The sequence below is a fragment of the Tauraco erythrolophus genome, chromosome 7 (assembly GCF_009769465.1).
Source record: "Tauraco erythrolophus isolate bTauEry1 chromosome 7, bTauEry1.pri, whole genome shotgun sequence".
Taxonomy (NCBI): domain Eukaryota; kingdom Metazoa; phylum Chordata; class Aves; order Musophagiformes; family Musophagidae; genus Tauraco; species Tauraco erythrolophus.
Window position 1 is genome coordinate 56,486,661 of NC_141471.1, and position 12,253 is coordinate 56,498,913.

At 44.2% G+C, this 12,253-nt stretch overlaps 1 protein-coding gene across 1 annotated transcript in view; it reads left to right on the forward strand.

Annotated features, from left to right (window-relative positions):
• Positions 1 to 3,532: 3,532 nt before the first annotated feature.
• Positions 3,533 to 12,253, forward strand: part of EGFR (epidermal growth factor receptor) — a 44,758-nt gene continuing 36,037 nt past the window's right edge. The window contains 5 exon segments of the mRNA XM_086615039.1: positions 3,533 to 3,679; positions 5,633 to 5,819; positions 6,528 to 6,662; positions 8,506 to 8,574; positions 11,506 to 11,624. Coding sequence (XP_086471165.1) covers positions 3,599 to 3,679; positions 5,633 to 5,819; positions 6,528 to 6,662; positions 8,506 to 8,574; positions 11,506 to 11,624 — 591 coding nt within the window. The 5' untranslated portion in view covers positions 3,533 to 3,598.

Below are 12,253 nucleotides of genomic sequence, written 5' to 3' on the forward strand. Positions count from 1 at the left end.
GGTGGAGCTCACAAGAGGTTAAATCATAATATAATCCACGCAGTCAAGCATGCACATCCCACTTAAAACTCCGCAGAGCAAGGTGAGCAGTGCATTGTCTGTGCTTTTGCCTCTGGCCAGAACGGCATTCACACTGTGGTATTACATACAGATAATTATAGCATGTATCTTTTCAGAACACGGTTTTCATAAGCAAAGAAATTGCAGGAATGGTATAATTCATCAGATGAAAGCAGGCCATTTTCTTTTCTTTCCAAATGTTGTAGTTCTAGCACCTTTGCCTGAGTTCAGTAATGCCGCTGCAGGGGTTTAGCTTGTTTTGTTTGATTTAGGTTTTCTTCGCTCAGCATATACTGCTTATGACCCAGGTTCTCATTTGGTAAATACTGCTGTGATGAAGGTCACTTTTTGGATGTACTTAGATCTCTTTGCAGCAGGCAAGGATTTGGCCTTGTATCTCTCTGAGCAAATGAAAAATTGTGCACAGGGGGAAAGCTCCTACAGGTTGGTATGGCAGAGGCTAGCCATGTACAGTTGAGATCTTAACAGTAGTGACCCGTTTTCTTTTGCTCTCTGGATCTTAACTAACATCTCATCTACATCTACTGTTTACTGCGTAGAGGGTGTGACAAGTCTGACGGAGGGGACAAGTGGCCTAAGACACCTTTAGTAGAGAGCCACCAAAGTGCTCTCTACTCACTGAACAGAGGAAGATGGTAGGTTCTGGAGAACCAACCTGAAACTCCTTCAGAACTCCTTATGTCTGGATTTCCCTCTGCAGCTTCACAAGCTGGCAAGTTCCTTCTCTTGGCCATTTGCTCCTGCCTCCTTGCTGTCTTCAGAGCTGTTTCCAGAGCAGCTGTTCATGGGGCATCACGGTGAACCAAATCAGCGAGCTTTGCTGAGCTAAAAATACCCTCTGTCCATGTATGTATTTACTGTTCTGCATTATTTGTAGCTTGGATCAACTCTTTGGCATGGTTCACTGAGCAGTCCCATGGGAGAGGGAGAAGCACAAGAGTAACCATGCCCTCTGCCTGCTGTGTCAGTCTTGACCTAGTAAGCACTGCAAAAGTCTGTGTTTCTCAAGACAGCTGAGTCAAGTTCAGAGCTCCAATACTTGTTGGATCCCAAGGGATGCATATTCAAATGTGTGCAGTTTCTCCTAGGGCTTGTTTTGGTGAGCTGGGCTTTTTTGTTGTATGATCTGACTGGTGCCAAGCTGTGTAGGGTCGATCATGGGCACAAATGGCCAGGAGGATGCCGTAAGAGAAGGCTCCTCCTTCTACCTTTCCTTCAGTTCAGATGTAGTGTAAACACTGCAGCTTTTGTGTGGGGCCTGTCTTGAATACCAGGGCAGATCTTTGCTGTTAACACCAGAGGTGCAGCAAGAGCATCAGGCCGTTTGTGGACTCTGAAGACCATAACAGTCTGACTTACATGTCTTCATTTCTGTGAGCAGTCTAAACTGCACCTGCTCCTGCATTGTATTTGAGCACATTTCAAAACCACACCATTTTGGAAATCAGACCTGAGATGTCTAAACTGAGCATCTGAGCTGAGGTTTTGAAGCATCTGAGAATTTTTCATTACTGCCTTTTTCCTTGGTTGGAGGATACCATTGCTTAAAATTCAAGACGACCTCTGGGAGAACTCTGACTTTCCAATCAGTTCAAAACCTCTTCTTCACCCCTGTCCCCAACAACAACACATTTTCCAGGGCAGACCAGCACATGACAATATTTCTAACATTCTGCCTTCAAAATGTGACCACTCTACAGAATAAGACTCCTCCTGTGACTCTGGCTGATAATTCATGGTCCTCATACTTGAGGCAGAAGGTGGGAAATGCAGATTTTAAGCATGAACACATTGGAACAGTGAAGTTTGAAACTGGAACAGAAAATCTTGCTTAGAAATTTCTCGGCAAATGTAAAAAGGGTCATTTTCTATACTTGAAGCTCATGTAGTAACAAGCAGCTTAGATGGTGTAATCACGGCCCCTGTAGACTGTCCCCATTTACTAGCAGTTGTCTCTCTGATCCCCAGCACCGTAACATTTATCTAGACGCATAATGAGAAAAAAATGAGGAATGTGAGGGAATAGCCTTGCTTTAAACATGGATGAAGAGTATTTAATCTGTTATCACTGGAGCTCCTTAATGGTGTTGACTGTACTGAGAAGTAACACATGTTCAGCGGATGGTTTTGACAATTGATAAGTGTGCTTTTATCACCACTTATTATTTTTCCTACTAATAAAACATCAGTTGTTTGGTAAATCTTCAACAGGTGTTGTCTTATGTTACTGGCTCTGAAACTTATTTCCAGCTTTGTCAAGAGTCTTTGTTATTTGCTTTACAGCACTCCACACAAAGGTGTTCCAGTTTGTGACTGGTGCTTATAGGAATTATGGCTCTACAAAAGTATCGTTGCTTTTATTATTTTTTCCAAGTTAACAGAATGCAATTCTTTCAGCATGTTATAGAAAGCCATGAGGTCAGGTTGGGGTTGCATTACAGCGATGATGAGTTAACGGCCTCCTTTTGCTCCTACTGATGAGCAAAGCTGGGCTGAAGCTTTTTTCTGGAAGGCATTGTGAGGTTTTTTAACATGTTGCCTTCTGTATCGTTCTCCTTTCTTCTGTATTAGTGTAACTCGGAGATGTTTTAATTTTAGCCATGTAAGGATAGTCCAGGGAATGATTGGATGAGTACAGAGTTTCTGGGGCTTGAGTGTAGTGTTTTTTTCTTTAAAGCAATTTTCATTTTACTTTTTGAATGCAATTGAATATAGTGGTGATAACTTTTGTCAGTTCCTCTAGGTTTGGTAAAGCAGAGTAATAGAATTTCAGGTGGGACTAATTTTTCCATCATGCTACTATAAATGTTTGTAGTCTCAGTGATGCTCTGTGTGGCACTGCTTCCTTCCCCACCAGCAAAGCAGGCTTAGGTGAATTTGTGTACCAAAGCTGAATATGCCAGGAAATCTCCTGAATCTATCATACTCCCAGTGTGTCAGGGTGACAAGAGATGCGTGAGCCCTGGAGGTTCAGTTTGCTCTTAAAACGCGGACTTGTAGTTTGAGAGGTCCTGCAGGAAACCCCCAGTCTCTCCCACTGAGCTTACAAGGAGACCCAGCACCCCGAAAGTATTGTAAATGGGTCCACAGGGAGATTGCCTTCGGTGATACCTAGCAGTGTACCACTGTCAAGTGTGTATTGGCACTGTATCAATGCCCTCTCTGCAGGAATTGAGTTATGTTTGTGATACAGAAAACTTAGTGCCACTTATTTACAAAAGTCTCATCTTGGAGTTTTTTTATATAACAGAAAGTTATATAGATGGAGGGTTATTCCAGCTCTTAAGTCGGGTACATCTCTGAGCCTGGGAAATGTCACGCGCTCCCTATGCCATCCGTGCTGACGCTTCGCTGACTGTGGTGCTTCTGAAGATACGTGGGCAACAAGTCTTTACCCTGTACTTATTCTTACTTTCCTTCATGGAGCTTTCTTTTTCTCTCCACAGTTTGTCAAGGGACAAATAACAAGCTGACACAACTGGGACATGTGGAAGACCATTTCACCAGCCTGCAGAGGATGTACAACAATTGCGAGGTGGTACTCAGCAACCTGGAGATTACATACGTGGAGCACAATCGTGACCTCTCTTTCCTGAAGGTTAGTGTTCTTGGCCAACGTTGCCTTCCCTGCTAAAGGAATCTTACTGCATTTTTTAAGTGCAAATGACCAGCTACCTATAAAATTCTGTGGTGATCCAAAACCATAGCTAGCTAATGTCAGAGAAATTGCAGATCGCAGTCTCAGCATACCTGTAGACTGCAGAATACACTCAACCCTACTATACTAAATCAGGTACTTTGAGAAATAGCTTTTCAAGCACCTGCCAACCTGTGCTGGCTGCCAGGCAGATGGGTTTCTTCTTATTTAGAAATATTATTATGTCCTTACTCATTGACTCACTCGTCAGAGGGCAAAAGGCTTTGTGGTGCTGTTGGGCAAAGCAAAGCGCAGCGAGTAGCGTCCTGCTGATGGCAGGTTTTGAAGTGTGGAGGCCCTTACCCTGCCCTCCAAGCTGTGACCCCTTCCCTGGCCCTGCAGCAGGCTTCCCCACATGGACACTTTGAGCGATCTTCAAGGTAATCCTCTGCGGTTGACACTCAGGCTGCTCCCATCTCAACGTTTGTTTTGTGCATGAGCGACCATGGCAAGCTGAGAGGGGAACAGGCAGGGGATGGATGTTAAAATGAAGCCTTGACATGGGGAGGAGCACTGTCTGCCATGGGGACCTCCAGGTTCTCCACCAGCAAAGACTGGGCAAGGGGTACAGCTCTGTTCGCCCGCTGCTAGGCTGCTGCCGGTGGCAACGGCGTCACACCATTGGTTGTATTTTGTTTTTTAAAGAAGATGTTTTAAATGCATTGCTTTTCGCATGCCTGGTTGCCAGATCAGGAGGTTTTTCAAAGAAAGAGGCAGGAGAGAAAAAAAGTTTTTTGACATGAGAAGTTGTGGATGCCCCATCCCTGGAAGTGTTCAAGGCCAGATTGGATGGGGCTTTAGGCAACCTGGTCTAATGGAAGGTGTCCCTGCCCATGGCAGAGGGTTTGGAACTAGATGATCTTTAAGGTCCCTTCCAACATAAACTGTTTTATGATTCTATGCCTAGTATCAAGAGCTCTTGTACGGTAGCTTTGAATAAACAGGTCAGTCCTCTGAGTTGAGAGGAGTAATCTCTTTGTGTGAACTCTTCTTCTCAGGGAACAAAGAATGGGGAAAAAAATTTCCCCATTTCATTGTAGTAACATCCCCCCGTTTCATTGTAGTAACAAGCAAGAACATCAGAAAAGAGATGATTCAGGCATACAGGTTACAAATATGATGGTATTGGCATTTTTCTCTCCCAAGCACAACTTGAGCATGGAGCTCAGTGTTCCCAAGAACGTAACAGGTTTTTTGAAAACTCACTGGTGGTCTTCACAGAATAGGAAAATATTCTAAGTGGTAGCCTGAGGGTTTTTCATTTATGGTGGTTTTTGTAGGAGATAGAAATGCACACATTTCATAGTACAAGGCAGAAATTAACCTACATCTACAGACAGTGCCTCACTTATCTTTTTGTCCTGTAATTAATTATTACTTAAGAGGGAGAAGATTACCTGATCTTCCCCGCTGTTGAGCGTTGGAGGATCTGCAAGGGAAGTGACACAGAAGAGAGAGGGTAAAAGCCTCAGTCAGATGACATCTCTGTCCTGTCAATGGTTGGAGGCTGGGCAAGTATCCAGGGGCAGAATCACAATTGCCACGTCATACATGCTTGCTCTGTTCCTCTGCATCCCCTAGACAGCCCCACTTGCCCTTGCTTGGGGACGGAACAGCGGTAAGCTGGACCTTTGGAATGACCCCCTGGTAGCTGCTCTAAGGGTCAGTTTACACCTGCTTAGCCAGCAAAATTTTCCACATTTTTTTTATTTATTTTTCAGTGAGATTAAGTGGTTTATGGTTCCTTAAAATTGAAAGATGGTGGATTGGAGGGGTGGGAGAAGGAAAGCAACTCTGTCAAGGGTAGAAGAGTTCTGCGGACTAAGCACCTTGTTTCTTCTGTTGTTCTCTCAGACAATACAGGAGGTTGCAGGCTACGTGCTCATCGCGCTTAACATGGTGGATGTCATTCCCCTAGAAAACCTCCAGATCATCCGAGGCAATGTGCTGTATGACAACTCTTACGCCCTGGCAGTTTTATCCAATTACCACATGAATAAAACCCAGGGACTCCGAGAGCTGCCAATGAAACGGCTATCAGGTAAGACGAGGGCAAGAGGTGGAGGCACCTGTAAAGCAGATTTCAACTGTTAGATTATTGGTATCAAGATCCAATTGAAGATCTCCTCTCAAAGTCATATACCATCAAATCCTGCTTTAAAAACAAGGATCTGAATGTAGTTTCCTGGTTTCCTAATTGCTTCCCTGCTAGCCAGCCTCCTTCAAAAGATGAAGAAAGTTCATCATTTCACATTGCAGAAAGATCCAGAAAATCCAAAGCATCAACAGGATGGTGAGATTTATTTGTGCCTTCCTCCAAATGGCAAAGAAGTATCCCCTCCTTGTTTTGCATTATTTGATTCCAGCACATACACGTCAGTTTTTTCTGTTAAATGAAGGTGGGAGCTGGTGGTATGTGAGTTAGGGTCTTACACAGTCTCTGGCTGATGGTCTCTGGCTGTGCACACCAGCAGTGCCATCTCTGTTGAGTGCAGTGGCCTCTGGAGGTGGCGCCAGGTAGAAAGCCACATGTAATGGCATCCAGCAGCAGCCAACCCACCAGAACCGTTAGTCTGAGCCTGGTGTTAGTTGCACCATCAGGAGTGCTGGTGCCATGCAGATTGTCTTTTTCTGTCAGCATAGCGTGACTGAGGCAAAGAAATGTGTGTTTAATTTCCCTTTCTTTAGATCAGAGACAGAAGACTCGGGCAGTTTGCTTCACTTACCAATTTTTTTCCTTCCATGGCAGAAATTCTCAATGGAGGTGTTAAAATCAGCAACAACCCCAAACTGTGCAACATGGACACTGTTCTTTGGAATGACATCATTGACACGAACAAGAAGCCTCTTACAGTGCTTGAATTTGCAAGCAACCTGTCGTCTTGTGAGTATTACCTTACCAAAAATGCTATTCACTCCCCCATTTCAGAGAGAGAATGAACATCCCATCTTTCATGTGGTGGGTTTCAGGTCCCCCCATTCCTGCATGTAGGGCCACTAAGCCCTGTTCCAAGTGAGATCCTTTCATTTCTTCATTGCTGGCCTAAGGTGTAATTTTTCATGGTGGTTAGATCCTTAACTCATAGGTCAGCAAAGTTCTTGGGAAAGCTTCTCTTGGTTTCAGACAGTACCCAACATGTGTTCTTCAAAGACAGTGCAGAATAACATGCACTCATTTGTTTTCCAGCAATCTTTTTTGTTTATTTTTATTATTTTCTTATTCATATTTATTATTCATATTTAGTATTTTATTATTTTTATTGTTTACAATATAGAGTTCTGGTCTAGAAAACTCATATGGATACCTTTATGGAGTTACTCTGGGATTTGAAGCCTTTTTAGCACTAAGGCCCAAGTTGAGTGAAGTAAAACTCTGGTGTTTTGGACTGCACGGATTATCCTTGCAAAATTAATGATAAACAGGCAGATAAATCTGATGCTTTAGATCAGCATGGAGATGAGCATGTATTTAAAAGTTTGTGTAGCGTATTCTTAGAATGGGCTCAAGCTAATCCTTCAGCCTTATGAGTCCCTTGTAAAATCTCCAGTCACTTCGCAGAAAAGAGAGTTTATTTTCATTTCTGAGCATTTCATCTCTGGCACTAAAAATTGGCAGCAAAACATATTTTCTTTATCTTCTTCCAGTTACGTAATTGCCCGAGAGCTAATAGCCAACTTCTGTGTTGACATATTTTTCTGCAGAGCCATAGTGTAATCAAGGAGTTGCGAACTATACAAGTCAGCACAGGAGTTTGGCTCTAAACACCACAGAAATGTTAACCTTTAACTTTTCAACTTAAAAAAAAAAAAAAAAAATAGTTCTTTGGTCCCACACCAAATCAATTAACTGTTGGACAAGTATTGGCGTTTGTTCAGCTATTTGATGGGTGGGGGAAGGGGAGGGAGAATCGTGTGTTTTTAGCAGGAAGAATCACTCTAGTAGGAAATGCCTCTTAAATGTAGTGAATTCTGGATTCATCTGCTTAGACAGCCATTTAAGGTTTTGATAACGATCCCGTAATCTAAATAAGTTGTTTCTCTGGGACTTTGCTTGTCAGTAAGAGAAAGAAAAAAAAAAAGAAAAGAGTAGGGAGGGAGGGATGGGAAAGAGCCCAGCACTGAACCTTCAAGGTCAGGCGGGGTGTCCGTCCATCCGGCCGCCTCTCCATCGATTGTCCATCTGCTGCATAGTCCTACGCTGAGGAGTATTTTTGGCAGAGGGCGGGAGGAGGGCGCGAAGCAGACAAGTTGAATTATTTTGTGGTTGGAGTAGCTGGCAGTTGCCTGTGAATCCAGTTGGGTTTGTTTTCTTTTCAAGACCACGTTGTTCAGAAACATTGATTTACATGTGGCCTGTAGTGAGCAGCTGGCACACGCCCGGCCACAAGCCGGCGGTGACTTGCCATTGCATGCAAGCTCCAGCAGAAGGGCCAGCTGGGCAGTAGCTGAGATTCCTGTTCCTGGGAAAAAGATGCCTCTTTCGTAAGCTAGGCTGGCTGGGTATTGCGTTCGCTTGCTCAAAGGTGTGGAGAACTGCACGTAGGAAACCAGAGAAGCACAAAGGATAAGGACTTAAGGTCCAGCTGCAAAAATTTTTGAGCACTGGTATATAGTTGCTTCCGCCCCTGATTTAGAGAAGGAAAGCTCAAGTCTTGGTTTTCTGTGACTGACATGATGTCATTGTTGTCCATGTTTATAGAATATAATACTCTGCTCTTGCATTTTAGGTCCCAAATGCCATCCAAACTGCACAGAGGACCACTGCTGGGGCCCTGGCGAACAGAACTGCCAGACATGTAAGCCTGCAGATCAATTAAGAGATATCTTGGGTGCTCTGACCTACTAAATTTCTATCTACCAAAAAAGTAACCTGCCAAGCGCGAGCTAGTGACACGTGTATCACGCTTGCCCTCCTCTGCGTCCTACTGCGCCGGGGCTCCGTGGAGCACACTGTGGAGGGACGTGGCCTGCTTCCCACTCTGCAGGAGCGTGGTCACGGGGACAACAGCTGTGCCAGCTCTCCCCGAGTAGCTCCGTTCCTGGAAGGGAAATCTCGAGGTGGTTTGACTTGGGTCTGGGCTTCCCTGCAGATGTGCTGTTCCTCCAGAGGGAAAAGGCTGCAGCTGTCTCCCGCACTGAAAGCTTTTGTCTGTCGCCCACAACTTTCTCCCATCTGCGCTTGAGAACATTTATTCTTTAAGTTATTTTACCATATGAGAGAGAACGCGGTAGCTGCATGGTGAATTGTTTGCCTTCCTGCTGTTTCCTGCAGAGCCGTTCTGCAGCCTGGGTAACGATACTTCAAATTAATTTCTACTATTGGAAGCAGCAACGTAACCCTGCTGACTTTAATTCCTCTTTTTGGAATCCCTGTAGGTCTGTTTTGTGAACACAAAAGATGTCACCTTCTTGTGGGTGATCACAATACATACTGTACTCAGAGGACCTTTGGAAGGCTCTTAGAAAATGTGTGGCCGTTTTTTAATTTGTAAATGGAGGTATTTGGCATTGTGAGGTTGCTCAGTTTGGCTGCCTGTGCTTTACGGTAAAATTTTGTGGGCAGGATGCTTGCCTGATATTAAGAGGGTGACAGAAACATCCATTTAGAAGTGCTTGAGATTTTGCAAGGCTTTATTTCTCCTAACGTAAAGGCTGAGGAGGAAGCCCGTTTCAGTTTGTTTCAATACTTCATTGTTTCTTTTTTCTGTAATAAGTAGGGAAATGCACTGTTTCTGATTCTTCTTTCCTGATGGTTTTGTGTAAAGTTCAAGGGAAAGACTGTTGATCTCGACATAATGAAAATGACTATCTTTGGTTTTCCATTGCAAATAATCACCTAAACATAAGTTTCCTGCTTGCAAGCGTCAGGCCAAATCTGCACGGCTTCTAGAGCTTAAGGAAAAAGGATCACACAGATTTTCTCTCTTCTTTTATCATAAGTTTTAGTTTTTTCAGACAACTCTGCAGTTTGGCTCTTGAGGTGGACAGTGGCTGTGCACACAAAGCCCTTCTGGGGATGGTCCCCACAGTTGAGGCCGCACAGCTGTCCCAGGGCTTGCGAAACCTCAGGTCTCTTCGCTGCAAGCGTCCAGCATTTGCAAACTCTTGCTGGCTTCAGGAGAATGATGAGGAGTGCATAAAATGAAACCGTTCGCAGGCTCTGGCTCTCCTCTCCAGGCATTCAAGAATCTGGCCAACTGAAAATGTGTCCCACATTTCCATATGTGGGAAAGTTTGGGGCGATATGTATCTTTCTCCTTCAATGAACGTGGGATATTCTGTATGAAATATAAATATTTGCCATGATACATGTTTCCAGCAGGAAGCTCTAGTCAATAGCTATCAAAGTGACGAGCTGTTTTACTCCCTTGCTAACACTTATGAAAAAAATGATATCAAAATGCTGTTCCTGTAGAACAATGTGCCTTTTATTCCCCTGTTTCTATCTGAAGGGAGGAGTTGCTATCAGAGAAGCTAATGCATATTGCGGAGATAATCTGTTTCCTTGAAAATATAATGTCTTACTTACAGGCCTACAAGGAAAACGAAATAATACAATTTGGTTGCAAAAGAGTGTAACAGAAAAAGATAGGAAATATGATTTTAAAAAATCACTCCTATATAGCCTGTAGCGGGTTACACTTCCTGATAATTTTCTGTTAATTGACAACCATGGTTTTGGACTAACAGGAATTCCTGATATTGTAACTCATTTGTGCCCAACCGGGAAGTTGATAACGGTTCTTATAGTGCACAGCCGAAGCGCTCAGGATGCTGTAATGCTGCGGACAAGCCATCAGGTTTCCCTGGTGTCTAATGCCAGGGTTTGTGGATCTGTCATTTTTTTGTAGAGACCAAACAATCTCATTTTGGGTCTCTAGTACAAACACACACCAGTTTCCTTTTTTTAAAAAAAATTTCTGGAGGTTTTTTGATTGTTCTGGTTATCGTTTTCTCTGCTTTGATATTAAAATGGAGACAATTTCCCGGTTCTCAACAAAATGTTGCAGGCAGTTTTCGCGTCCCTGCAAAAAGCTGAATCAGGGCCAATTCTTCCTCCGGGTTGCTGCACTGGAGCAAAAGCTGTGGGAGTTGAGTAATGAAGATAAAATTTGGCCAAGCAACTGAAGCATAAAGAAAAATAATACAGTATGCATACAGAATCTGTTTGCTGAGTGAGTGTCTCCTCTCTCTGCAAATTTCAGAAATACTTTTAGTGCATTGAATGAATCTTAACACGACACCAACAAGGTATGGTTTCCCATTATAGTACAGAGTCCTGGCAGTTCTGTTGTGGTGTTTTTCCCAGACTTAACACTAATAATAGCACATTTTCTCAACAAAATGGAGCCAAATCCTTCTCTGTTATCCAGCTGTAAGATGCAATGGCTCCAGAGAGTTTTTCTTGGTTTAGGCATTGACGCTACAAGAACCTGGATGCTCTTCCTAAGGAGAACGTGGTTTGCTGGCTGGGACCAGAGTGCTTAGCACCTCGCAAAAGCCAAGACAATTATGGGCTGAACACAGCCCCTTCTTGCTGCCGTTAAACCAGCTCTCACCCCTCCTGAGCTTTGGCCTTATACGAGGACAGAATACACATCCCACAGGGAAAATCTAGCACAGATCCTGCCCTTTTCTCCATATTTCTTGATCTCATTGCAGCAAGTACGGCTTAAACATTCTTCATTCCTGATGTTTTTGGTGGGGTTTTTTTTGGTGTCTTCCAGTGACAAAAGTCATCTGTGCCCAGCAGTGCTCTGGCCGGTGCAGGGGAAAGGTGCCCAGTGACTGCTGCCACAACCAGTGTGCCGCGGGGTGCACGGGGCCTCGGGAGAGTGACTGCCTGGTAAGGATGCTACACCACCACCGTTGCTTAAATCCCTGTTGTGTCAAGGCAGGCTTTCAGCTGCATGTCCTCTAGCCTTCTTCCATCCAAGAAGGCCTCTGCTGAACTGGAGGGTGCCCCAGGGCTTCCCTGCATGGGTGATGGGTCAGAGGGAAGAGGATGTGAACTTCACTAGCACCGTTAGCTGGTCTTTGCTGACTCTGCAGGTGGACCTTCCTCGCACATGCCAAACCAGCGTTACTGCCTTTGAGAGCCCAGCGAGCTCAAAGCTGTTGCAGAGCCGCCAAGCATTTGCTGTAGGGCGGCTTCCCTGTGTAGGCAGGTCCACAGATCCTCAGCAGCCACCACGGTGCAGCATTTTTCCATGCCAGCACAGCTTTGCCATGTGCTCTCAGCACTAGTCTTGGTTTACCAAAGCAAGAACTTGTTAGAGGAATCAAATATTATGGATCTTCACCTTTTTTTGCATTTCGTTCTGCTTCATACATGAAATCAAGGTTTCGCTTTCTGGTTTTCACTTGCCATAAAAACACTGTGTTTGGGGCACCTTAGGGCAGTGGAGGGAGAAGGTGCAAATGCAGCTTTTTTAGGAATAAGAAAATCCTATTGCTTTTCTACAAGAGTTTCAG